Source organism: Bacillus rossius, chromosome 11, assembly GCF_032445375.1.
Source record: "Bacillus rossius redtenbacheri isolate Brsri chromosome 11, Brsri_v3, whole genome shotgun sequence".
Classification (NCBI taxonomy): domain Eukaryota; kingdom Metazoa; phylum Arthropoda; class Insecta; order Phasmatodea; family Bacillidae; genus Bacillus; species Bacillus rossius.
In genome coordinates this window covers 44,059,164-44,085,683 of record NC_086338.1, presented here as the reverse complement: position 1 = coordinate 44,085,683, position 26,520 = coordinate 44,059,164, and the positions used below count along the sequence as shown (strand labels likewise).

Genomic DNA, 26,520 nt, shown 5'->3' with positions numbered 1-26,520 from the left:
CCATTTCAAGAAGTGGCTGACGGCAGCCAGGGTGGGGGCTAAGACCTCTTGGCAAAGGCGCGCGCCGTTGCTCAGACGTGCCGGCAAAGTTTCGCCAACAAACTCGGGATGAAACTCCTTAGGAACCGGCCCCCATGGCCGAAGAAGGCAGGAAGGGAAGAAGAGCGAGAAGCTGGGATGTATCAGCGAGCAGCACACTTCCGTGCAGCATTAAGGAAAACAAGCGTTATTAAACAAGCTCCTCGCAGCTCCCGGCAACTCGCTGCTATAAACAAGAGAATTCGGTTAACGAGCCCTCTCTGGATCCTCCTCCACAGCGGGGAGAGCAGATAGAGCGATCCCCAGCCGAGAACGTCTTGCGGAGCACGGCGTGCAGTAGCAGACCAGGGTACGGCATCCACTATGATGTTCCCGTTAGAGATTCCATCACTTTGCTACCAGATCTTCCACGAGGAGATGACTGTGTGTACTGCGCATATATACCTAAGTTATCAACAAGCCACGTCGTAGCTTCGTCCCCAGACCGCCAGCCCAAGAAAGCATTTGAGCGTGGCCTCGGTCGTCGGGGTGCAGAAGAAGAATATTAAACCTGTTGGAACAAACTGCAACCATGCCCTGAATGGAACTCTTACCCACGACCGAGATTTCAGTAAAGTCCAATAAACCACCTAGTAATAGCCATTATAGTTGAATTTACCAATGATAAAGTATTAATGTCAAGTGTGTGTATCCGATTAGCAAACGTTCTCTCCAAACGGAGTAGGATCGCATCTGATGGAGAGGTTAAACTGGAGCAACATCAAATACCCGCAGCTTGGGATTGCGTTGAGACAAGTGGGTTATGGTCGCACTGATATGAAGACAGATCTCATGGGATTCGAACACCTGTCATAAGTTATGAGCCATGCCAGTGTCATCGCAACTTATCTGCCACTAAGGGAAGAGGGAGGGGAGTGGTTTGAGCATTCCATTGGGGTCGTGGCATTTCGACCGATAATTTTTTGACAGGCAGATAGTAAGTACATCTATTGTAATTTTGTCGAGAGTCATTTAACCGAAAAGTCTTTTGACCGACAGCCTTTGACCAACAGCATTTTGACCAAAAACCTGAATACTTATCTTTCTGGGAAAATTAATCCCTCTGGCAAGATGCATTAAACCCAAAATCATATCCATGAACTTCATTTAACCGAAGTCATAAGGACTGGCGGTCATTTCAATGAAATTCGTTTCTCCGGTACTACGGTCAAAATACTCATACCCATACCATCCTACTGTCAGTCTAATGTTGTGACCGCCACCCCGCTTCAGTCTGAAAACTCCATTATCGATAACATATTTACATGTAAATCTACAGTTTTGTTTATATTGACATAAACAGACTGTTCTTGTGAGTAAAACCATTTGGGGCAGGACTAAAAACTCCTTTCCATGATGATCAAACCACGGCCAATGGCTACTGAATTGTAAGACACCATGAATGAGTTTCGTTGTCTATAAGATACACGATAATGGGACTAGCTCGAACATACAAGTGACTGAAGTTTCTCACTATTACCAAACAAATCCATAAAAACAATATTTTCTATCAGTGGAACACTGTGCACAGGAGTCATAGTTAAATATTTGTAGAATCTCGTTTTGGAACATTTTCTGCCTTGGTACTTAATGTACAAAAAAAGCACTGCAAACAATCCAGATATTTTTGGGAACCAAAAGGTAAACGCGAGTTTTTAATAGAGCAGAGAAAAATGTACTTGCGCGTTGTTCGCAAAAGCACCTCCACAAACACATCTCTTTTTTCCCCCCCCCTTGTTGACACACGAGAGTGTACTTTTTTTTCGGCGTTGTTTTTGAAACGCTCAGATCGCTAACAATGCGTTATTTCGTTTCGGCAAATCTCCCTGACCCTTCTCTACTAGTGCCTTTTTTATTCCCCTTCACTCCCGCGCAGTCGTTGCCTCCTCTTCACCTGCTTTACCTCTCTCATTCTTCATCATCTTCTCCCCTCGCAACGGCGCTCGGATACGCACCTGGGACCGCTCCAAGACTATATTACAGGAACCTCGTCTCTGCGACAACATGCTTTTAAAGACACGACAAGCATTTTTAATAACTTTTATACAAACAGATAACGCCAGTAACTCCTGAACGAGAGAAATTCCGTCGCTATAGAAAAAATACAGCGCATTCTTTCCAAGTAAAAAAAAAAGCACAGAAGTATTCCATCAGAGAAGAGAGGCATGGTCCTAGCGCTCTTCTGGTAACAGTTGAGAACTGCTGTTCGTCATCAGCAAAGACCTTCACGCGAGTACGTAACAGACAGTGACATGAAACCTGCAGGCTTGTTTTACACAAATGGTTATCTCCTCTGCATACGTTTGATAACCTACTGCTCATTTATTTAATTGTAGTTTCATTTCAGAAAATTGAATTAATAAAAATATTAACTTAATCTAGCAAAAACACAGATTTGTTGAGGTGATAAGTAGTCAGCGACAAAGTTCCGTGTTATAAACAACAGTACATCCGCAATTGAGAAGGGAGTTGCTACGTGTATTTTTTTCTCTCTTTAAAAATATAATAAACTGACTTCAGAGCACTTTAAAGTTCATTATCGTTCGCGATCGTCACGTTGTGACATCGTCACGACCTTATGGCATGTCCCAAGTTGTGTCAGACCAGATTTGATACACGATCATGATGCAACCACTCAGTGACAAGGCAGCCCGATATATATCACGTATCTTAGCGTGTCTTCAGTTTTGCCACCCACTAGTTTTGAATCATTTATCTCCGGTGGTGGCCTTTTCTCTCCAGCTACAGTTGACTGCTGCCAGCCGTATGTCAATACATCACGCATTAATATTTAAGACGAGGCGATCTGGAAGATGGTGGATGAAAAGGGTTTTTGACAACGGGAAAATTCATGGGGGTTCAAGTCAAAATGGAATTTAGGAAGCTCTTGAACGTTTCGCAACACCAGGGCTATCCTCATACGCGGAACTGTTTTTGTATCTGAATGAACTACGTGCAAATGGGAAGTGCAAAAATGGAACTACTGGAACGGTTCTGCGGCTGTGCTGCCTCGCGTGGTGACGATACAAAATAACGATCGGAAAACACATTTCCACATTGTTTGTGTCAGTTTCACACACGTCCGTTCCCTTTGATGTGACGGCGAAAGACTGTCACCGGGCGGAATCATTTCCGATCCGAAAATTGTATCATTTTTGATGACGCGCGCTTGATACGGAACTCTTCCCTTTTTTTTCAGCAGACCGCTCATGATACAGTTACAGTGATTTGATACAAGTGTGACTTAGCTTTACAAATTGGTGACCTTTATCATTATTTTCTATCCGAGAGTCCTGTTGTGAATACAAACGTGAAGTGGCCCCTAGCCGCAGATTACCGTCTAACGATCTCGTAGCTCCCTCCAGGACTGTGGTGTTACACTCTGGGCCTTTTAGAAGGGGGGGGGGGGGGGGTAAAGAAGGGGATGGGCAATAATCGTGACCCATGCACCAGGGAGGAGGCGGTAAAGATTCGTGATATTTTTGATGTCTAACATCTTAGCTCTCGGTATACGGAAATTGGTGGGGAGTAATTTCGTAAATGCGACATAATTCAAGGAACGGAAGTATGTGACAACCGCTGTGTTGCTATCTGTGACGGATGGCGCGAACAAATTTTTTTTTTCAAATCCAAAGGGTAACTTCGTAGTATATTATCTACCTGTTTAATGAATTCTAACAATAAGGGCAACGTTTTAATCAAAATCCTTTGCTGAAAATAAGGTCTTTTACGTTTTTATCAGAGCCGTTAAATTATATTGTTTAAAATTTCAGTCCTCTAATCAAATGATTTAATTGCCGCCAAAATGATTTTATGTATATTTATTTATTTATCGCGCTTGACATTATTTTAAAGAATTCTACATGAAATTTTGTGTCCGATTTTCGTATTATAAGTGTATTTGCGACATGAGAACACGTAAATTTGCTTTTTATCGAGGTTAGATGTTACACATCACTGGCGAATAAGCTGAAAGACTCGCTAACATGATTTTAATACATGGAATTATCCTAATAGGTTTATAAAATCATAAGTCCGTTTGCCAGTAGTGTTCATCGAGAAACCTTACAAATGATGCGGTACACCCAGATATCATTTGCAGCTGTGGTCGAGGTTACATATAAAGTCTTATGTACCTTCGAAGTGAAACTTCTTTGCTGAGGGGGGGGGGGGGGGGTTACAATTTTTGAGCGTTACGAGAATTACGATCGCACGAGGGGAACCGGTAGAGGAGGAGATGGCAGGGGAGAGGTAGAAATGACGCAGCACACTTGCGCAGTAGCTTAATTTTGCGCTCGTATACTTGCATAAAATGAGCAAGTAGTTTCACTTCTGCCACGCGTGAACTCCACGTTAACATTTTTTTTTGACGTGATAACGCGATAAATCGATGAACGCCGGCTGCACGCACGAAAAAGCATGACTCGTCACGTTCCGCCTGAGCCGAGCGTGCAAGAACCGGCCAACCACCCGTGCGAGAAAATCTTCCATAATATCAAACAGGTTAAGGCGGGCTTTTTTAAAACTAACTGTTCGTGATTATATTTAAACCAATTATTTAAAATTAAAATTTTCAAAAAACTGTAAATAATATTTGAAAATTAAAAAAAAAAAAAAAGTTTGCAATTTTTCATCAATGTTTTCTTATGACGTTATCACGTAAAATTATCGTCCGTAAACCGACTTTGCAGACAAACCCCCCCCCTTTTTTTTAATTGTGAAGAGATTGGAAAGTTGAGTTTAATAAACATAGAAGGAGGCGCCCCCGGGTCCGTTAGCTTCTGTCGACGGCCCTGGGTTACCCTGGGCGACGACAGCTGTCCTCGGACCACGCAGCTGGACCATGTGTCGACGAGGCCCATACAGACTGCGAAGCAAGGGCGCCTATCACCGCCGCGAGGGAGGAGCGAAGGGGGTAGCAACCCCCGACGGCGACGGGAGAAAGCGCGCGAAGCCAATATTCACCCTCGGGGAGGGCCGCAGGAAAGGAGACACGGCGGAACGAAACACCGGGTGAACGTCGAAGGCGACTGGAAAGAAGGAGAGAGGCAAGGGGAGAGAGAGAAAAAAAAGAGACCTCAGCGGCCAGTTATTGTCCCTGTGGCTTTCCTCGCGTCACTAAATTTTCCCGAAAAAAACAAAAACCAATATAAGAGAGGCAAAAAAAATAATAATAACTTTCAAGAATGACAAGGTATTGCGGGGGCAAATGGAGGGGGGAAATCGGGCCCCGATAAAAATAAAACGCATTCGTGACCACGAGTTTATTTTATTTATTTTTTCCTAGTTACGGATCGCTGCTGATCACAAATATTTGATATTTCACGTTACTTTGCTCTTGACAAAATAAAAATAAGGTCCATAACTATTAATGCAGTCGTTAACCACTGCATAAAAATGTGTTCAACTAACTACCAGCCAAGCACAAAATAGTTCCTTGTTGGACCAAGATCTATGACTGTACTATTAACAGATTGCTACACCTTGTGTCTCCGAGGTAGCGCGTAGCAAGAAGCTCTAGTTTGCAGTTTTGTTTTACAAAAAAAGACGTTATCGAGTGTAAGTAGCCAGGGAAGCGGTCTGTGGTCTTCAGAACCATCCATGCAAAGGATTTAAATGGGGGGAAAAATAGTAAAGACAGGCTAAGAAAGTTGCAACTTAGCTACAGCTTAGCTTACAGAGAGCTATATTTGGGAGGATTATTGTAACCCTTATATTGGCTACAATTAATGCGTTTCCTCCCACATCCAACCCAACGTAGCTCATAGACAGAAGCGGCAGGGACTGTGTTAGCGATAACAATGCCGGATTGCACACGTGTTAGCTGTAAGCTTGTCTTTCATAAAAACTTGAAATGTGTGTTTCATGTTTTAAAAAAACAAACATGTATTTACATTGTATTACATGTACGTGCAAAATATGTATTAATAAACATGCATTTATGACCTATTTTAACAAAAATATTAAAATAATTACCTAAGAAAAAGATTAAAATAAATTAAATAAAAATAAAAAAATATATAAAATGTTCGGTTTTCATTTTCTCTACCAAATTCATTACTTAAATTTCTGTTTGTAAAAGTTGAATTTCTAAAAGTCTATTGTTCCCTGAGATTTTTTTATGTGACTTTCTTCTTTTAAAACTATTAAAAAAAACATTTACTCAAATGAAATGTTTTGATGATTGTATGTACTGGACCCTCTCCTTTTACAAAATCCTGGCTACGACCCAACCTCGCTCGGATGTACCACTGCTTAAAAGCTCCGCCTACCCGTACGCACATACGGTGTGCAGAGCTTCAGGAAAAACTACGCGATTTCAAAACTACTCAAGGTATCCGAGTGGGGTCGGTTTACGAAAAGCATTTTAGAGTTCGCTGAGGGCCGAAAAGTACTTTTGATTTTTGGATTAAGTTTTTAGGCGTAAAACCACCCGTACAGATTCTTGAAACCACTTAAAATACTTGCATTACACCTTTATTTTCATTTATCCGCAATATAATGTTAAGGTCACCGCTCAAATTTCACAGTTATCCTGTGACGACGAGAAGACTGCGCGTCAGTTCCGAGTCTTGCGCTTAGAGGCTACACCGCGCTAGAAGCACCAGCGAGCGTCGCGCTTATCATCCTGCCTCACTAACACACATACACCCCTGACGAGGCGGGCCCCTTAATCCGGCGTTACAGTACCTCGACATCTATCCGACAACGCCGCGCTGCATGACTTCATTCGTCCGTCAAATAATTTTCCCAAATAAGTGCTGCCAACAATCCATTTTTTTTCTCAAAATATTTATATCGACATTTGTTTTTTACCATTTATGTTGGGTTCCCATGAGTATTGTATCAGCATAAGCGCGAGAAAAAAAAATTACCGAGTCCGGATTAAATATTTATGGACGTCATTTATAACAATCTAAATGTTATTAGGAAGAAGAAAGAAAACATCTAAATGAGCAAATACTATTTCCACAGCCCTGCATTCTGGCGACATATAACTGTATGTCCGTCAAAGTCAGAGCTTGCCAAGCTTTTGACGGCCAGACGGATATAAATTTTTCGCGCCATCCGATTGACTGTAGGGTAGGGGTAGGTGACTACGACTTGCCTCTGCAGAAAGTCCACTGGGGGGTTTTGGACCCCCAAACCCTAGGTGGTGTCTCAAAGCATCGGATTCAAAGTGAAGAATCCAGGATGCATATGGAATAGCGAAGGGCGGTAGCGTGGCAGGGTTTCGCTCCCTGTCCGGGCACCCGGGCTCTGGCAAGGCTGTAACCTTCGAGCGGGGGATATGCTGATATTGAAGTACCCAAGGACATCCAAGTCCGGATTAGGGGGTGCTCTCCCGCTATGAGGCTGTCTGGGAAAGCACTATACCTGAAGATGAAGGGTGCCATGGGACTGATCCTTTACTGTGATAGTTCCCTGCTGAGATTTCCTCAAATGGCTCAGGATCAGGATTGGAGTAGGAAAACGTGGTGGTAGTGGTCCTCCTATGCTTGGAGAACACTCCGAAGGGTCCCCGCCCTGTTGACGAGTGGAAGTGTTGAGCTACTTAAGCTCGGGTACTAGCCTGCTGAGCTAGTAGAGGTTGGATAGGCCTCAGCTGGATCACGAGTAACTGGGTGACCGAGGGGTCCCAGGGATGTGAGAGGTATGGTTCCGTGTCGTTGCTACTCAGATCCCTCAGAGGGGGCTGGCTCTGTTGGAGGTCAGGGGGTGGACGGCGGAGCTGGGGGTGTTTTGGTGGGGCCGAAGTTGGGATGGGTCTCCTCAACCTCTCGACCTAGCTGGGCACTCCCCAGTAACATGCCGCGATTGGAAATGGCGTATCTATTTCTCGGTTCTAGGAACCCATGTCAGACTCTGGAAACAGTGTCTGCCATGTAAAAGAACCATCTTTCTCCTAACCGGGATCAAGCCCTAACGGGATTATCTGCCTGGGGGAGTCATGATGTAATTTTGAGATGTGAATCTTTGAATCTGACTGTAGATCTACACGAGCAACTGGGTGACCGAGGGGTACCAGGGATGTGAGAGGTATGGTTCCCTGACGGTGCTACTCAGACTCCACAGAGGGGGGCTGGCTCTGCAGGTGGTCTGGGGGGTTCATGGCGGAGCTGGGGGCGGGTCGGTGGGGCCGAAGTTGGGATGGGTCTCCTCAACCTCTCAACCTAGCTGTGCGCTCGCCAGTAACATGCCGCGATTGGAAATGGCGAATCTATTTCCCGGTTCTCGGAACCCATGTTGGGCACTGGTAACAGTGTCAGGCATGTAAAAGACCCATCTTTCTCCTAACGAGGACCACACCCTTACGGGATTATATGACTGGGGGAGTATTGATGAATTTATGAGGTGTGATCCTAAGTTACATGACTGTAGATCTAGTGATTCTCTGACGGTTGACGGAAGGACGGACTGTGACTGATTATTGTGATTCCAGCTCTAGTCAAATGAGCATCCGATTTCTTGGTTTTACAGTTATAATTAGCATGAGGTTTCTAGCAGATGAGGTAGCCATGGTTAGCCTACTTACCTGTGAACCATATTAAGCCATAATATTTTCAGAACTTCAAAGGCCGTAATATTTTTTTTATCTTTTGGTTTTAGAAATTCGGCTTCATTAAAGTGTAGTATGTAATTCAATGAGGAATGCGTGGAGTCAATAGTGGCTAGCTGCTTCTAATCTTCCGCGTTCAGTAAACAGTTAATTTATGGGAATTACTGCAACTGTAATGACACTGTCGATAGACGACGTGTTATGTTCTTAAAAAAAAAAAAAAACTCGTTTATTGTGATATTTGCCTTGACGAAGGCAGATTTTCGATATCAAAAGTTAATAAATTTCTAACGGCGTCCAAAAACTGTTTTAACCATTTTAGAGTCTTATAGGTTCCTTATTGGACAGTACCTTGTGCTCTACGTGTCGACGAGTCAGCGAGCGTTCTGCGTGAAGAAAAAAAAAAAGTTGTGTCTGTAAAGTCGATTTACGGACGATAGTTTAACGTGAAAACTTCATAACAAAACTTTGATGAAATGATTGCATACTTTAATGAATAAACTTGAACCATTTTTATTGAATTATCACTATATTGTATGGATACAAAGGAGTGAAATGAAATCTACAATTTAATTGATAAATTTACTTGTATTTGCACTCATTAATTAAAATATGTTTATTACTTTAACGAACAGATTATTTTAACTATAACTTTTATACATGTTTGCTATTTAACTTATTCCAATCTGTGTTATTCTGTTAAGGATAGGACGATGATAGGAAAAGTAGGAAACGAATGGGAGTGTTTCAAGTTTAATGTGCCTCGAAAAAGTCAAATCGATGGTTGTTCCAATCGAGTGGAAGAGAGATAGATGCGGCGCAAGCGTACAGTGGGAGTAACAGGACACAGCGTAACGGGACAATGTGCTCAACGGGACAATGAGTCATCCTTTTTCGTTCGTGCAGCCGGCGTTCATCGGTTTATTAAACGTTGTCACGTCAAAAAAGTGAGTTCTTTGGAAGTTCGTGGCTGGCGTCCGATCGTGCGTTATGAATGCGACCGAAGACTCGTCCGTTGACGAGACGAACGAAACATTTTTTTTTTACGGTCGCGGAACCATCGATTGTTTCGCGCAACGAACATCCGCATAGCAATGACGTCCGAGAAACAGAGAACTCGCTTACACTCCTGGCCTCCCTCCAATAAAATTGATGCTTCTGAAACTCGCATCGAGATCAAATAATTTTTATTTCATGAAGTAGCTTGGCTTCTGGGGTTGTAGCCGCGTACCTGGGCGAATAATTCACCAATATTGTGAATTATTCGCCAAGGACGCCGCTACAACCCAGAAGCCAAACTGCTTCAGACGATGGCCGTGAAAGCCTGCGAACATCATTAATTTTATTTCATCACCTGCCGTGAATTCAGTGACAATTTTTAATTATCCTTGAGGAGCGGTTACACGGGTAGAATAAAACCGAGGTAGAAACTTGGGCAAGTAAGAAGAGTCGCACTTCTTTTCCTCGCGTGGACGGTTGGGAAAGTACAGGATGTCCATAAAAGAATGCCCCAGTTTCAATGGTATTAAATAACAATCTGATTTAGACTATTTTTAAAAAATAATAATAACCTAGTTCTTTTCTTACAAATTTTCTTATATTTGCACCTTTAGTTATACGGCACACATACAATTCTTCCCACATTTCATCGTACTATTTATAAATCAGTTTACAGTAATTTCCCCCTTAATTTAAACGCAAATGGTTTTATTTCATGTAGACAGTAACTCAACTCTTTTTTTAGAAACCAATTATTTACTGTACATTTTCCCTTATTTTGTATGAAAATGAACAAAATTTCATCAGTTAGTGCCACAGTTCTGTTCTAAGAGGTGGGAACGGGAGATGGGGGTGTTTTTTTTTTTTTTTCAAAATCTCTTCTAGACAGTGACCTTCGTGTTTTTAGAAAGTTGCGATATCTTTGTTGTAGTATTTCAACTACTTCTTGGCCAACTGGTTTCGAAAGGAAACTTTTGTAAAAGTACAGAAATTATTTTTTTTTTACCCCTGTGAAGCCTGCTTGTAGCTGGGCGAATAGAAATACGTGGGCAAATTCTTCGTCGCCGGTGACTGCGTTCCAGGCGCGCACAACCATGGGGAGGGGGGGGATGTCACGGACAAATCCTCTCCCCACAACTCTTTCTCCCCTCTCCCCACGCCCTTTCACCCCTCCACAAAACACCCCCCCCCTCCAACACCCCTCCCTCCTTCATTCCGCATTCCCCCTTCCCAAACTCCCCCTTCCAACCCATGACTCCCCCTTCCCACCCATGACTCCCCCTTCCCACCCATGACTCCCCCTTCCCTTCCCCCACCCATCCCCCTTCCCCTCCCCCACCTCTCCCCCTAACCCCTCCCCCCTTCCTCCCCAACCCCTCCTCTCCATCAACCACTCCACTCCTCGGCTGCCGCCTGCAGACGGGGCAGACGCAACGAGCGCAGTCCGATGAAGCGGCGGGTCCTACCTCACGTCTTCCCGTCGCGGCGGGAGACCGGGTGGGACGGGCGGCTTGTGAATATTTTAAACTCGTTAAAGTTTCAGGCCTGGATGCTTCCTCCACTTTGTCTCCGGGGTAGGTGCAGTTGAGGGGGGGGGGGGGGGGGAAGAGGTGAGGTGGGACAATCCTGCGATGCTCCCACACTCTCTATCCCTCCCCCCCCCCCCCCCGCAGCTACATCGGTCCAAGGAGACCTCACTTCGAGTGCGCTCTGCACACTTGGCAGCCGAGGGCATCCAGCACCCACGCTACACACGGCGTGACGAGTGGTCTGAAGCGAACTCCGTCGAAAGGTCTCCCCTCCCTCCCCCCTTCCACCAGAGATTAAAACACGAGTTATTCACAGTTCGGGAAAGTAGTAACCCACACTTGTTTCTTAATTTACGTCCTCAGGTCGTTTTTGAAGTGAGTCTTCTTTGGAAGCTTTAAGAGTAAAATTTCAAGGCCGAATTTTAATGAAACGTTTTCCGACGCTAAAGGGAAAAGGAATAGGTACTTGGCCAAAGAGATGTAAAAGAGAGCACTATGCTATATACGTTGCTGGGATCGTTTACGTTCTCCTTTTTGTGCGTTGATTCGTCCCCCGTCATAGATAAATGAAAGAAAGAATAAGACAGAGAGTGTACGCATGCGCTTGTTTCAGAAAATTTATATAGTTATCCTATACAGTCTGCTGTGAGTGCCTTGAATTTTATATTTGCTACTAGTGCGCTCGCGTTGCTCCTTGTTCAACCAGCAGCGTAGAGAGCGCTGTTGAGACAGTCCCTGCTTTTCCCGCATATATAGCACTAAGTGTTATGAATTTCAAATTTAGTTCAGAGAGTTGGTGGCATGTTCCAAATGTCAGAATTGATTGAAAAAACAGTAACACCCACAGTTTTTCTTTATGGTGTTTTTTTAACAGTGTGTAATATTTATTGTTAATTAATCATTATTGATTAGTCAATAACTATTGCTATCTTGCATAGTTATTTTTAAGTGAGTAATATTTTTGTTAATTCATGTTTATTTATAAAATTGTCTTCTCTCTCTCTCTCTCTCTCTCTCTCTCTATCTCTCTCTCTCTGTCGTTTTACCACTTATGATATACTTATGAGTCGAGGTTTTAATTGCCAAATAAGTTTTCTTCTATCACGTATACTGAGTTACACGCGAACTTTTTTAAGTAAGGTGGTTAACGTACTGAATCACAAAAAAAAATTGTGCGTGTTCTTATTTACCTACGTTCGTTAGAAGTTAAAATTACTTATGATAAAAAATATAATTTTTCATGCAAATAATTAATACAATTGAAATAATATTTGGACTGGAGTGATATTATAAACAGTTGGTAAAGTATAAATTTAATCAAATAAAATAATTTAAATAATACACTGCACTAATTCAAGTCGAATGAGTCTAGCGCTAGTACACTCTCAAGTACACACTTGCAGGGAGATGCAGTACTCACAGACGACGCTGAGTGTGAGCGAGTCCTCGAGTGTGGCGCTAGTACACACTCTCAAGCACACACTTGCAGGGAGATGCAGTACTCACAGACGACGCTGAGTGTGATCGAGTCCTCGAGTCTGGCGCTAGTACACACTTGCAGGGAGATGCAGTACTCACATACGACGCTGAGGGTGAGCTTCTCCTCGAGTCTGGCGCTAGAACACTCTCAAGTACACACTTGCAGGGAGATGCAGTACTCACAGACGACGCTGAGGGTGAGCGAGTCCTCGAGTGTGGCGCTAGTACACACTTGCAGGGAGATGCAGTACTCACAGACGACGCTGAGGGTGAGCTTCTCCTCGAGTCTGGCGCTAGAACACTCTCAAGTACACACTTGCAGGGAGATGCAGTACTCACAGACGACGCTGAGGGTGAGCGAGTCCTCGAGTCTGGCGCTAGTACACACTTGCAGGGAGATGCAGTACTCACAGACGACGCTGAGGGTGAGCTTCTCCTCGAGTCTGGCGCTAGAACACTCTCAAGTACACACTTGCAGGGAGATGCAGTACTCACAGACGACGCTGAGAGTGAGCGAGTCCTCGAGTGTGGCGCTAGTACACACTTGCAGGGAGATGCAGTACTCACAGACGACGCTGAGGGTGAGCTTCTCCTCGAGTCTGGCGCTAGAACACTCTCAAGTACACACTTGCAGGGAGATGCAGTACTCACAGACGACGCTGAGAGTGAGCGAGTCCTCGAGTGTGGCGCTAGTACACACTTGCAGGGAGATGCAGTACTCACAGACGACGCTGAGGGTGAGCTTCTCCTCGAGTCTGGCGCTAGAACACTCTCAAGTACACACTTGCAGGGAGATGCAGTACTCACAGACGACGCTGAGGGTGATCGAGTCCTCGAGTCTGGCGCTAGTACACACTTGCAGGGAGATGCAGTACTCACAGACGACGCTGAGGGTGAGCTTCTCCTCGAGTCTGGCGCTAGAACACTCTCAAGTACACACTTGCAGGGAGATGCAGTACTCACAGACGACGCTGAGGGTGAGCGAGTCCTCGAGTGTGGCGCTAGTACACACTTGCAGGGAGATGCAGTACTCACAGACGACGCTGAGGGTGATCGAGTCCTCGAGTCTGGCGCTAGTACACACTTGCAGGGATATGCAGTACTCACATACGACGCTGAGGGTGAGCTTCTCCTCGAGTCTGGCGCTAGAACACTCTCAAGTACACACTTGCAGGGAGATGCAGTACTCACAGACGACGCTGAGGGTGATCGAGTCCTCGAGTCTGGCGCTAGTACACACTTGCAGGGAGATGCAGTACTCACAGACGACGCTGAGGGTGAGCTTCTCCTCGAGTCTGGCGCTAGAACACTCTCAAGTACACACTTGCAGGGAGATGCAGTACTCACAGACGACGCTGAGGGTGAGCGAGTCCTCGAGTGTGGCGCTAGTACACACTTGCAGGGAGATGCAGTACTCACAGACGACGCTGAGGGTGAGCTTCTCCTCGAGTCTGGCGCTAGAACACTCTCAAGTACACACTTGCAGGGAGATGCAGTACTCACAGACGACGCTGAGGGTGAGCGAGTCCTCGAGTGTGGCGCTAGTACACACTTGCAGGGAGATGCAGTACTCACAGACGACGCTGAGGGTGATCGAGTCCTCGAGTCTGGCGCTAGTACACACTTGCAGGGATATGCAGTACTCACATACGACGCTGAGGGTGAGCTTTTCCTCGAGTCTGGCGCTAGAACACTCTCAAGTACACACTTGCAGGGAGATGCAGTACTCACAGACGACGCAGAGGGTGATCGAGTCCTCGAGTCTGGCGCTAGTACACACTTGCAGGGAGATGCAGTACTCACAGACGACGCTGAGGGTGAGCTTCTCCTCGAGTCTGGCGCTAGAACACTCTCAAGTACACACTTGCAGGGAGATGCAGTACTCACAGACGACGCTGAGGGTGAGCGAGTCCTCGAGTCTGGCGCTAGTACACACTTGCAGGGAGATGCAGTACTCACAGACGACGCTGAGGGTGAGCGAGTCCTCGAGTGTGGCGCTAGTACACACTTGCAGGGAGATGCAGTACTCACAGACGACGCTGAGGGTGAGCGAGTCCTCGAGTGTGGCGCTAGTACACACTTGCAGGGAGATGCAGTACTCACAGACGACGCTGAGGGTGAGCGAGTCCTCGAGTCTGGCGCTAGTACACACTTGCAGGGAGATGCAGTACTCACAGACGACGCTGAGGGTGAGCGAGTCCTCGAGTCTGGCGCTAGTACACACTTGCAGGGATATGCAGTACTCACATACGACGCTGAGGGTGAGCTTCTCCTCGAGTCTGGCGCTAGAACACTCTCAAGTACACACTTGCAGGGAGATGCAGTACTCACAGACGACGCTGAGGGTGAGCGAGTCCTCGAGTGTGGCGCTAGTACACACTTGCAGGGAGATGCAGTACTCACAGACGACGCTGAGGGTGATCGAGTCCTCGAGTCTGGCGCTAGTACACACTTGCAGGGATATGCAGTACTCACATACGACGCTGAGGGTGAGCTTCTCCTCGAGTCTGGCGCTAGAACACTCTCAAGTACACACTTGCAGGGAGATGCAGTACTCACAGACGACGCTGAGGGTGATCGAGTCCTCGAGTCTGGCGCTAGTACACACTTGCAGGGAGATGCAGTACTCACAGACGACGCTGAGGGTGAGCTTCTCCTCGAGTCTGGCGCTAGAACACTCTCAAGTACACACTTGCAGGGAGATGCAGTACTCACAGACGACGCTGAGGGTGAGCGAGTCCTCGAGTGTGGCGCTAGTACACACTTGCAGGGAGATGCAGTACTCACAGACGACGCTGAGGGTGAGCGAGTCCTCGAGTCTGGCGCTAGTACACACTTGCAGGGAGATGCAGTACTCACATACGACGCTGAGGGTGAGCTTCTCCTCGAGTCTGGCGCTAGAACACTCTCAAGTACACACTTGCAGGGAGATGCAGTACTCACAGACGACGCTGAGGGTGAGCGAGTCCTCGAGTGTGGCGCTAGTACACACTTGCAGGGAGATGCAGTACTCACAGACGACGCTGAGGGTGAGCGAGTCCTCGAGTCTGGCGCTAGAACACTCTCAAGTACACACTTGCAGGGAGATGCAGTACTCACAGACGACGCTGAGGGTGAGCGAGTCCTCGAGTGTGGCGCTAGTACACACTTGCAGGGAGATGCAGTACTCACAGACGACGCTGAGGGTGAGCGAGTCCTCGAGTCTGGCGCTAGAACACTCTCAAGTACACACTTGCAGGGAGATGCAGTACTCACAGACGACGCTGAGGGTGAGCGAGTCCTCGAGTGTGGCGCTAGTACACACTTGCAGGGAGATGCAGTACTCACATACGACGCTGAGGGTGAGCTTCTCCTCGAGTCTGGCGCTAGAACACTCTCAAGTACACACTTGCAGGGAGATGCAGTACTCACAGACGACGCTGAGGGTGTGCGAGTCCTCGAGTGTGGCGCTAGTACACACTTGCAGGGAGATGCAGTACTCACAGACGACGCTGAGGGTGAGCGAGTCCTCGAGTGTGGCGCTAGTACACACTTGCAGGGAGATGCAGTACTCACAGACGACGCTGAGGGTGAGCGAGTCCTCGAGTCTGGCGCTAGTACACACTTGCAGGGAGATGCAGTACTCACAGACGACGCTGAGGGTGAGCGAGTCCTCGAGTCTGGCGCTAGTACACACTTGCAGGGATATGCAGTACTCACATACGACGCTGAGGGTGAGCTTCTCCTCGAGTCTGGCGCTAGAACACTCTCAAGTACACACTTGCAGGGAGATGCAGTACTCACAGACGACGCTGAGGGTGAGCGAGTCCTCGAGTGTGGCGCTAGTACACACTTGCAGGGAGATGCAGTACTCACAGACGACGCTGAGGGTGAGCGAGTCCTCGAGTGTGGCGCTAGTACACACTTGCAGGGAGATGCAGTACTCACAGACGACGCTGAGGGTGAGCGAGTCCTCGAGTCTGGCGCTAGTACACACTTGCAGGGAGATGCAGTACTCACAGACGACGCTGAGGGTGAGCGAGTCCTCGAGTGTGGCGCTAGTACACACTTGCAGGGAGATGCAGTACTCACAGACGACGCTGAGGGTGAGCGAGTCCTCGAGTCTGGCGCTAGTACACACTTGCAGGGAGATGCAGTACTCACAGACGACGCTGAGGGTGAGCGAGTCCTCGAGTGTGGCGCTAGTACACACTTGCAGGGAGATGCAGTACTCACAGACGACGCTGAGGGTGAGCGAGTCCTCGAGTCTGGCGCTAGAACACTCTCAAGTACACACTTGCAGGGAGATGCAGTACTCACATACGACGCTGAGGGTGAGCTTCTCCTCGAGTCTGGCGCTAGAACACTCTCAAGTACACACTTGCAGGGAGATGCAGTACTCACAGACGACGCTGAGGGTGAGCGAGTCCTCGAGTGTGGCGCTAGTACACACTTGCAGGGAGATGCAGTACTCACAGACGACGCTGAGGGTGAGCTTCTCCTCGAGTCTGGCGCTAGAACACTCTCAAGTACACACTTGCAGGGAGATGCAGTACTCACAGACGACGCTGAGGGTGAGCGAGTCCTCGAGTCTGGCGCTAGTACACACTTGCAGGGAGATGCAGTACTCACAGACGACGCTGAGGGTGAGCGAGTCCTCGAGTGTGGCGCTAGTACACACTTGCAGGGAGATGCAGTACTCACAGACGACGCTGAGGGTGAGCGAGTCCTCGAGTGTGGCGCTAGTACACACTTGCAGGGAGATGCAGTACTCACAGACGACGCTGAGGGTGAGCTTCTCCTCGAGTCTGGCGCTAGAACACTCTCAAGTACACACTTGCAGGGAGATGCAGTACTCACAGACGACGCTGAGGGTGAGCGAGTCCTCGAGTCTGGCGCTAGTACACACTTGCAGGGAGATGCAGTACTCACATACGACGCTGAGGGTGAGCTTCTCCTCGAGTCTGGCGCTAGAATACTCTCAAGTACACACTTGCAGGGAGATGCAGTACTCACAGACGACGCTGAGGGTGAGCGAGTCCTCGAGTGTGGCGCTAGTACACACTTGCAGGGAGATGCAGTACTCACAGACGACGCTGAGGGTGAGCTTCTCCTCGAGTCTGGCGCTAGAATACTCTCAAGTACACACTTGCAGGGAGATGCAGTACTCACAGACGACGCTGAGGGTGAGCGAGTCCTCGAGTGTGGCGCTAGTACACACTTGCAGGGAGATGCAGTACTCACAGACGACGCTGAGGGTGAGCGAGTCCTCGAGTGTGGCGCTAGTACACACTTGCAGGGAGATGCAGTACTCACAGACGACGCTGAGGGTGAGCGAGTCCTCGAGTCTGGCGCTAGTACACACTTGCAGGGATATGCAGTACTCACATACGACGCTGAGGGTGAGCTTCTCCTCGAGTCTGGCGCTAGAACACTCTCAAGTACACACTTGCAGGGAGATGCAGTACTCACAGACGACGCTGAGGGTGAGCGAGTCCTCGAGTGTGGCGCTAGTACACACTTGCAGGGAGATGCAGTACTCACAGACGACGCTGAGGGTGAGCGAGTCCTCGAGTCTGGCGCTAGTACACACTTGCAGGGAGATGCAGTACTCACAGACGACGCTGAGGGTGAGCGAGTCCTCGAGTGTGGCGCTAGTACACACTTGCAGGGAGATGCAGTACTCACAGACGACGCTGAGGGTGAGCTTCTCCTCGAGTCTGGCGCTAGAACACTCTCAAGTACACACTTGCAGGGAGATGCAGTACTCACAGACGACGCTGAGGGTGAGCGAGTCCTCGAGTCTGGCGCTAGTACACACTTGCAGGGAGATGCATTACTCACAGACGACGCTGAGGGTGAGCGAGTCCTCGAGTGTGGCGCTAGTACACACTTGCAGGGAGATGCAGTACTCACAGACGACGCTGAGGGTGAGCGAGTCCTCGAGTGTGGCGCTAGTACACACTTGCAGGGAGATGCAGTACTCACAGACGACGCTGAGGGTGAGCGAGTCCTCGAGTCTGGCGCTAGTACACACTTGCAGGGAGATGCAGTACTCACAGACGACGCTGAGGGTGAGCGAGTCCTCGAGTGTGGCGCTAGTACACACTTGCAGGGAGATGCAGTACTCACAGACGACGCTGAGGGTGAGCTTCTCCTCGAGTCTGGCGCTAGAACACTCTCAAGTACACACTTGCAGGGAGATGCAGTACTCACAGACGACGCTGAGAGTGAGCGAGTCCTCGAGTGTGGCGCTAGTACACACTTGCAGGGAGATGCAGTACTCACAGACGACGCTGAGGGTGAGCTTCTCCTCGAGTCTGGCGCTAGAACACTCTCAAGTACACACTTGCAGGGAGATGCAGTACTCACAGACGACGCTGAGGGTGATCGAGTCCTCGAGTCTGGCGCTAGTACACACTTGCAGGGAGATGCAGTACTCACAGACGACGCTGAGGGTGAGCTTCTCCTCGAGTCTGGCGCTAGAACACTCTCAAGTACACACTTGCAGGGAGATGCAGTACTCACAGACGACGCTGAGGGTGAGCGAGTCCTCGAGTGTGGCGCTAGTACACACTTGCAGGGAGATGCAGTACTCACAGACGACGCTGAGGGTGATCGAGTCCTCGAGTCTGGCGCTAGTACACACTTGCAGGGATATGCAGTACTCACATACGACGCTGAGGGTGAGCGAGTCCTCGAGTGTGGCGCTAGTACACACTTGCAGGGAGATGCAGTACTCACAGACGACGCTGAGGGTGATCGAGTCCTCGAGTCTGGCGCTAGTACACACTTGCAGGGATATGCAGTACTCACATACGACGCTGAGGGTGAGCTTCTCCTCGAGTCTGGCGCTAGAACACTCTCAAGTACACACTTGCAGGGAGATGCAGTACTCACAGACGACGCTGAGGGTGATCGAGTCCTCGAGTCTGGCGCTAGTACACACTTGCAGGGAGATGCAGTACTCACAGACGACGCTGAGGGTGAGCTTCTCCTCGAGTCTGGCGCTAGAACACTCTCAAGTACACACTTGCAGGGAGATGCAGTACTCACAGACGACGCTGAGGGTGAGCGAGTCCTCGAGTCTGGCGCTAGTACACACTTGCAGGGAGATGCAGTACTCACATACGACGCTGAGGGTGAGCTTCTCCTCGAGTCTGGCGCTAGAATACTCTCAAGTACACACTTGCAGGGAGATGCAGTACTCACAGACGACGCTGAAGGTGAGCGAGTCCTCGAGTGTGGCGCTAGTACACACTTGCAGGGAGATGCAGTACTCACAGACGACGCTGAGGGTGAGCTTCTCCTCGAGTCTGGCGCTAGAATACTCTCAAGTACACACTTGCAGGGAGATGCAGTACTCACAGACGACGCTGAGGGTGAGCGAGTCCTCGAGTGTGGCGCTAGTACACACTTGCAGGGAGATGCAGTACTCACAGACGACGCTGAGGGTGAGCGAGTCCTCGAGTGTGGCGCTAGTACACACTTGCAGGGAGATGCAGTACTCACAGACGACGCTGAGGGTGAGCGAGTCCTCGAGTCTGGCGCTAGTACACACTTGCAGGGAGATGCAGTACTCACATACGACGCTGAGGGTGAGCTTCTCCTCGAGTCTGGCGCTAGAATACTCTCAAGTACACACTTGCAGGGAGATGCAGTACTCACAGACGACGCTGAGAGTGAGCGAGTCCTCGAGTGTGGCGCTAGTACACACTTGCAGGGAGATGCAGTACTCACAGACGACGCTGAGGGTGAGCTTCTCCTCGAGTCTGGCGCTAGAACACTCTCAAGTACACACTTGCAGGGAGATGCAGTACTCACAGACGACGCTGAGAGTGAGCGAGTCCTCGAGTGTGGCGCTAGTACACACTTGCAGGGAGATGCAGTACTCACAGACGACGCTGAGGGTGAGCTTCTCCTCGAGTCTGGCGCTAGAACACTCTCAAGTACACACTTGCAGGGAGATGCAGTACTCACAGACGACGCTGAGGGTGAGCGAGTCCTCGAGTGTGGCGCTAGTACACACTTGCAGGGAGATGCAGTACTCACAGACGACGCTGAGAGTGATCGAGTCCTCGAGTGTGGCGCTAGTACACACTTGCAGGGAGATGCAGTACTCACATACGACGCTGAGGGTGAGCTTCTCCTCGAGTCTGGCGCTAGAATACTCTCAAGTACACACTTGCAGGGAGATGCAGTACTCACAGACGACGCTGAGAGTGAGCGAGTCCTCGAGTGTGGCGCTAGTACACACTTGCAGGGAGATGCAGTACTCACAGACGACGCTGAGGGTGAGCTTCTCCTCGAGTCTGGCGCTAGAACACTCTCAAGTACACACTTGCAGGGAGATGCAGTACTCACAGACGACGCTGAGAGTGAGCGAGTCCTCGAGTGTGGCGCTAGTACACACTTGCAGGGAGATGCAGTACTCACAGACGACGCTGAGGGTGAGCTTCTCCTCGAGTCTGGCGCTAGAATACTCTCAAGTACACACTTGCAGGGAGATGCAGTACTCACAGACGACGCTGAGAGTGAGCGAGTCCTCGAGTGTGGCGCTAGTACACACTTGCAGGGAGATGCAGTACTCACAGACGACGCTGAGAGTGATCGAGTCCTCGAGTGTGGCGCTAGTACACACTTGCAGGGAGATGCAGTACTCACATACGACGCTGAGGGTGAGCTTCTCCTCGAGTCTGGCGCTAGAATACTCTCAAGTACACACTTGCAGGGAGATGCAGTACTCACAGACGACGCTGAGAGTGAGCGAGTCCTCGAGTGTGGCGCTAGTACACACTTGCAGGGAGATGCAGTACTCACAGACGACGCTGAGGGTGAGCTTCTCCTCGAGTCTGGCGCTAGAACACTCTCAAGTACACACTTGCAGGGAGATGCAGTACTCACAGACGACGCTGAGAGTGAGCGAGTCCTCGAGTGTGGCGCTAGTACACACTTGCAGGGAGATGCAGTACTCACAGACGACGCTGAGGGTGAGCTTCTCCTCGAGTCTGGCGCTAGAACACTCTCAAGTACACACTTGCAGGGAGATGCAGTACTCACAGACGACGCTGAGGGTGAGCGAGTCCTCGAGTGTGGCGCTAGTACACACTTGCAGGGAGATGCAGTACTCACAGACGACGCTGAGGGTGATCGAGTCCTCGAGTCTGGCGCTAGTACACACTTGCAGGGATATGCAGTACTCACATACGACGCTGAGGGTGAGCTTCTCCTCGAGTCTGGCGCTAGAACACTCTCAAGTACACACTTGCAGGGAGATGCAGTACTCACATACGACGCTGAGGGTGAGCTTCTCCTCGAGTCTGGCGCTAGTACACACTTGCAGGGATATGCAGTACTCACATACGACGCTGAGGGTGAGCTTCTCCTCGAGTCTGGCGCTAGAACACTCTCAAGTACACACTTGCAGGGAGATGCAGTACTCACAGACGACGCTGAGGGTGAGCTTCTCCTCGAGTCTGGCGCTAGAACACTCTCAAGTACACACTTGCAGGGAGATGCAGTACTCACATACGACGCTGAGGGTGAGCTTCTCCTCGAGTCTGGCGCTAGAACACTCTCAAGTACACACTTGCAGGGAGATGCAGTACTCACAGACGACGCTGAGGGTGAGCTTCTCCTCGAGTCTGGCGCTAGTACACTCTCAAGTACACACTTGCAGGGAGATGCAGTACTCACATACGACGCTGAGGGTGAGCTTCTCCTCGAGTCTGGCGCTAGAACACTCTCAAGTACACACTTGCAGGGAGATGCAGTACTCACATACGACGCTGAGGGTGAGCTTCTCCTCGAGTCTGGCGCTAGTACACACTTGCAGGGATATGCAGTACTCACATACGACGCTGAGGGTGAGCTTCTCCTCGAGTCTGGCGCTAGAACACTCTCAAGTACACACTTGCAGGGAGATGCAGTACTCACAGACGACGCTGAGGGTGAGCTTCTCCTCGAGTCTGGCGCTAGAACACTCTCAAGTACACACTTGCAGGGAGATGCAGTACTCACATACGACGCTGAGGGTGAGCTTCTCCTCGAGTCTGGCGCTAGAACACTCTCAAGTACACACTTGCAGGGAGATGCAGTACTCACAGACGACGCTGAGGGTGAGCTTCTCCTCGAGTCTGGCGCTAGTACACTCTCAAGTACACACTTGCAGGGAGATGCAGTACTCACATACGACGCTGAGGGTGAGCTTCTCCTCGAGTCTGGCGCTAGAACACTCTCAAGTACACACTTGCAGGGAGATGCAGTACTCACAGACGACGCTGAGGGTGAGCTTCTCCTCGAGTCTGGCGCTAGTACACTCTCAAGTACACACTTGCAGGGAGATGCAGTACTCACATACGACGCTGAGGGTGAGCTTCTCCTCGAGTCTGGCGCTAGAACACTCTCAAGTACACACTTGCAGGGAGATGCAGTACTCACAGACGATGCTGAGAGTGAGCGAGTCCTCGAGTCTGGCGCTAGAACACTCAAGTACACACTTGCAGGGAGATGCAGTACTCACAGACGACGCTGAGAGTGAGCGAGTCCTCGAGTGTGGCGCTAGAACACTCTCAAGTACACACTTGCAGGGAGATGCAGTACTCACAGACGACGCTGAGAGTGAGCGAGTCCTCGAGTGTGGCGCTAGTACACTCTCAAGTACACACTTGCAGGGAGATGCAGTACTCACATACGACGCTGAGGGTGAGCTTCTCCTCGAGTCTGGCGCTAGAACACTCTCAAGTACACACTTGCAGGGAGATGCAGTACTCACAGACGACGCTGAGAGTGAGCGAGTCCTCGAGTGTGGCGCTAGAACACTCTCAAGTACACACTTGCAGGGAGATGCAGTACTCACAGACGACGCTGAGGGTGATCGAGTCCTCGAGTCTGGCGCTAGTACACACTTGCAGGGATATGCAGTACTCACATACGACGCTGAGGGTGAGCTTCTCCTCGAGTCTGGCGCTAGAACACTCTCAAGTACACACTTGCAGGGAGATGCAGTACTCACAGACGACGCTGAGAGTGAGCGAGTCCTCGAGGCCGGACCCGGGGATGCTGGGGTTCTCGGCGTGGCACTTGATCACATGACCGTCGTCGTCTGGCGAGGGCGCGAACCTCAGCACACTGGTCACCAGCGTCTCGCTGGCGGTGGTCTCCAGCTGTGGACACGATACATCCACAGTCACAACAATCTTCACCACCATCTGATACCCTAATTGTTATGACACTTGGCTTTTTTTTTTTTTAAATATTTGTGCAATGGGAGTGCATGACTTGATGTAAGTTTTTGGACATACGCCATTGCTAAGAACTTTTTCTGTTGAAGAAAAACTAAAAAATAAAAATACCCAAAAAAAGTCAAAAAAACACAAAATTAAGCAAAAAAATTGCTGTAGTCAACACGGATATAAACACCACAAAATATTCCGTAACAGGAATATGGTCAACATACAAAGGAAAACAAAGAAAAATGTACTAAGAGAACAAAAAAAAAAAACCACAAATGATGACGACACAGAAATATTGAACCCAAAAAAATTCAGCACAACGGTTGAAACGAAACAAAAACACGACAAAACGAAAAGACGAAACAAACACAGTAGTTTTACAAAACAGAATATAACGATAAAAAAAAACCTCAAATGATGACAGCATAAAAATATTGAACCCAAAATAATTCAGCACAACAGTTGAAACGAGACAAAAACACGACAAAACGAAAAGACGAAATGAACACAATAGTTTTACCAAAACAGAAACAAGCGTTTTTGTTCTCTTAGTACATTTTTCTTTGTTTTCCTTTGTTTGTTGACCATATTCCTGTTACGGAATATTTTGTGGTGTTTATATCCGTGTTGACTACAGCATTTTTTTGCTTAATTTTGTGTTTTTTTTGTCTTTTTTGGGTATTTTTTATTTCTTTATTTCTTTATTTTTTAGTTTTTAGTTTTTCTTCAACAGAAAAAGTTCTTAGCAATGGCGTATGTCCAAAAACTTACATCAAGTCACTTGGCTTTGAGAGACACAAACAACCCACAGTTTAGCGAGACCTAAAAGACTTCCAGAATATCTCTATACTCACAGCAATCTTCACCACCACTTGATACCCTGAATTGTATTACATTTATCCTTGTGTGACACGAACATAGTGCATTATAGCATTGAATATATATAATGTATAGAAGTCGCGAGCCCAGGTTAAATTTTCTGTCCGGTTTCTTAGAAGAATTGTTGTAGTTCCAAGCTCCGCCGCTGCGATCGCTTTCATCGCTGGGTATCGGCTGTATACGCCCCTGGCGGTATTTGGCAGAACTAGGTTAACCAGCCCAGTCGTGACATCATCCTTCACCCCCCCCCCCCCCCTCGAAAATCCCAGACCAACGATTCAAATTACCCGGCAGGTCTTATCAACATCGTTAGGCGACCTTGAAGAGGAGCTTCCCTTACCGTCGTTTGAGAATGATGAAATCCCAAAAGAAGCTAGCCACGGAAATCACTGAATGATGGGATTCTGTACCCGAGTGAAGTGAAAATTAGCTATTAAAACTTTGTATTGGGCCAATAGTCAGTGTTACGTTCAAAATATGGTTTTATTTTAAAAGTAAAATACTTATTTAAACTATATTTCGCGTTTGTGCAAATTTACTTTTAGATATTGGCAAGGAAAATCAACATACCTTAAACAACCTTCTCTTATTCAACGTTATCTATTAAGTAGTAAAAGGGGTAGATATTATTTTTAAAAATAAAAAAAATTATATAACCCACTAAATCAGTATTGGCAAGATATATATAAATTCAATATTAAAATACGCACATTAAAAATTTTTGTAATTAACTTTTTTCTGTAATAAAAATTCAGGATGATTTTGGTTTAATTGGTTTACGTATATTGCTATATTTTCTAAATCACATAGAAAAGGGAAAACAGTGCATCAGTGAAAATTCAAAAATTTAGTTTAAGTAATACTAGCCATACCAAAAGATCAATATGCGAGATAAGAAATTTGGTAACTGCTCTACATTTCAAATAAAAATGCACTGGTTTCATGAATACTGAAATGTATGCGTAATAAGGCATATTATGTTATTATACTAAGCATGACTATAACTAAAAAAATTACAGTAATTTAAAACGATGGCATTCTTAACATACAATAAGTGCGCGAGTCTTAGTTTATTTTTTAATTGGCTTCTTCGTCAGATGGAAAAGAGTTAAGATTTCATCAAGGAAAAATATATTCTCAAAGTCACTAAACCGGGAGATAGAAAATAAGGTAGGTACTTAATTTTAAATAAAAGTTAAAATAGACTTACGCTAAACCAATTAAAAATAAGTCGTAAAAATATTTTTATTTATTAAATATGTTCTATACTTGACAGTTCTTTGTGTATAATTCTTCAAAAATATTTGAAATTTAATACATATTTTCTTAAAATGGTAGAATATCAGCAATACCCGGAAATTACGTGAGCAAAGCCACGGGTTATTAGATACACTTTTATTATAAAATAAAAACAATTATGCATTTGTAGTTCACGAATGTGATATTTTGTTTATTGCTTCACAACATTCATTTGCCAGTCTCAAATTTCATTGTACCACTTGTCAGAAATGTCACCAAAAATGAGAGATAGTTTTTTTTGACGAATTTCAATTACGAGGAAACCTTTCGCAAGACTTTTTTCTTCGCAGTAGTCACTGGGACACCATTAATTTAAATCCACTAAGATAATAAAATTGTATGTATAATGATTTGTTTTTGTATATTTATATAACTTTCCAACCAATTTTTAATGATTTTCATGTGAATAAAAACTTGTAAAGCAATTTAATTAACTGTGTCATAATACTTCTGATTAGATGGAAATACAAACTTTTCATCAGTA

General features: G+C 47.4%; 1 protein-coding gene across 2 annotated transcripts in view; it reads right to left on the bottom strand.

Annotated features, from left to right (window-relative positions):
• The window catches only part of LOC134536885 (synaptogenesis protein syg-2-like), a 300,861-nt gene that overhangs the window by 66,586 nt on the left and 207,755 nt on the right, over positions 1-26,520 (bottom strand). For both annotated transcript variants that reach the window (XM_063376944.1, XM_063376945.1), the window contains exon 7: positions 23,639-23,789. In XM_063376944.1, coding sequence (XP_063233014.1) covers positions 23,639-23,789 — 151 coding nt within the window. The remainder of the gene's footprint in view (positions 1-23,638; positions 23,790-26,520) is intronic.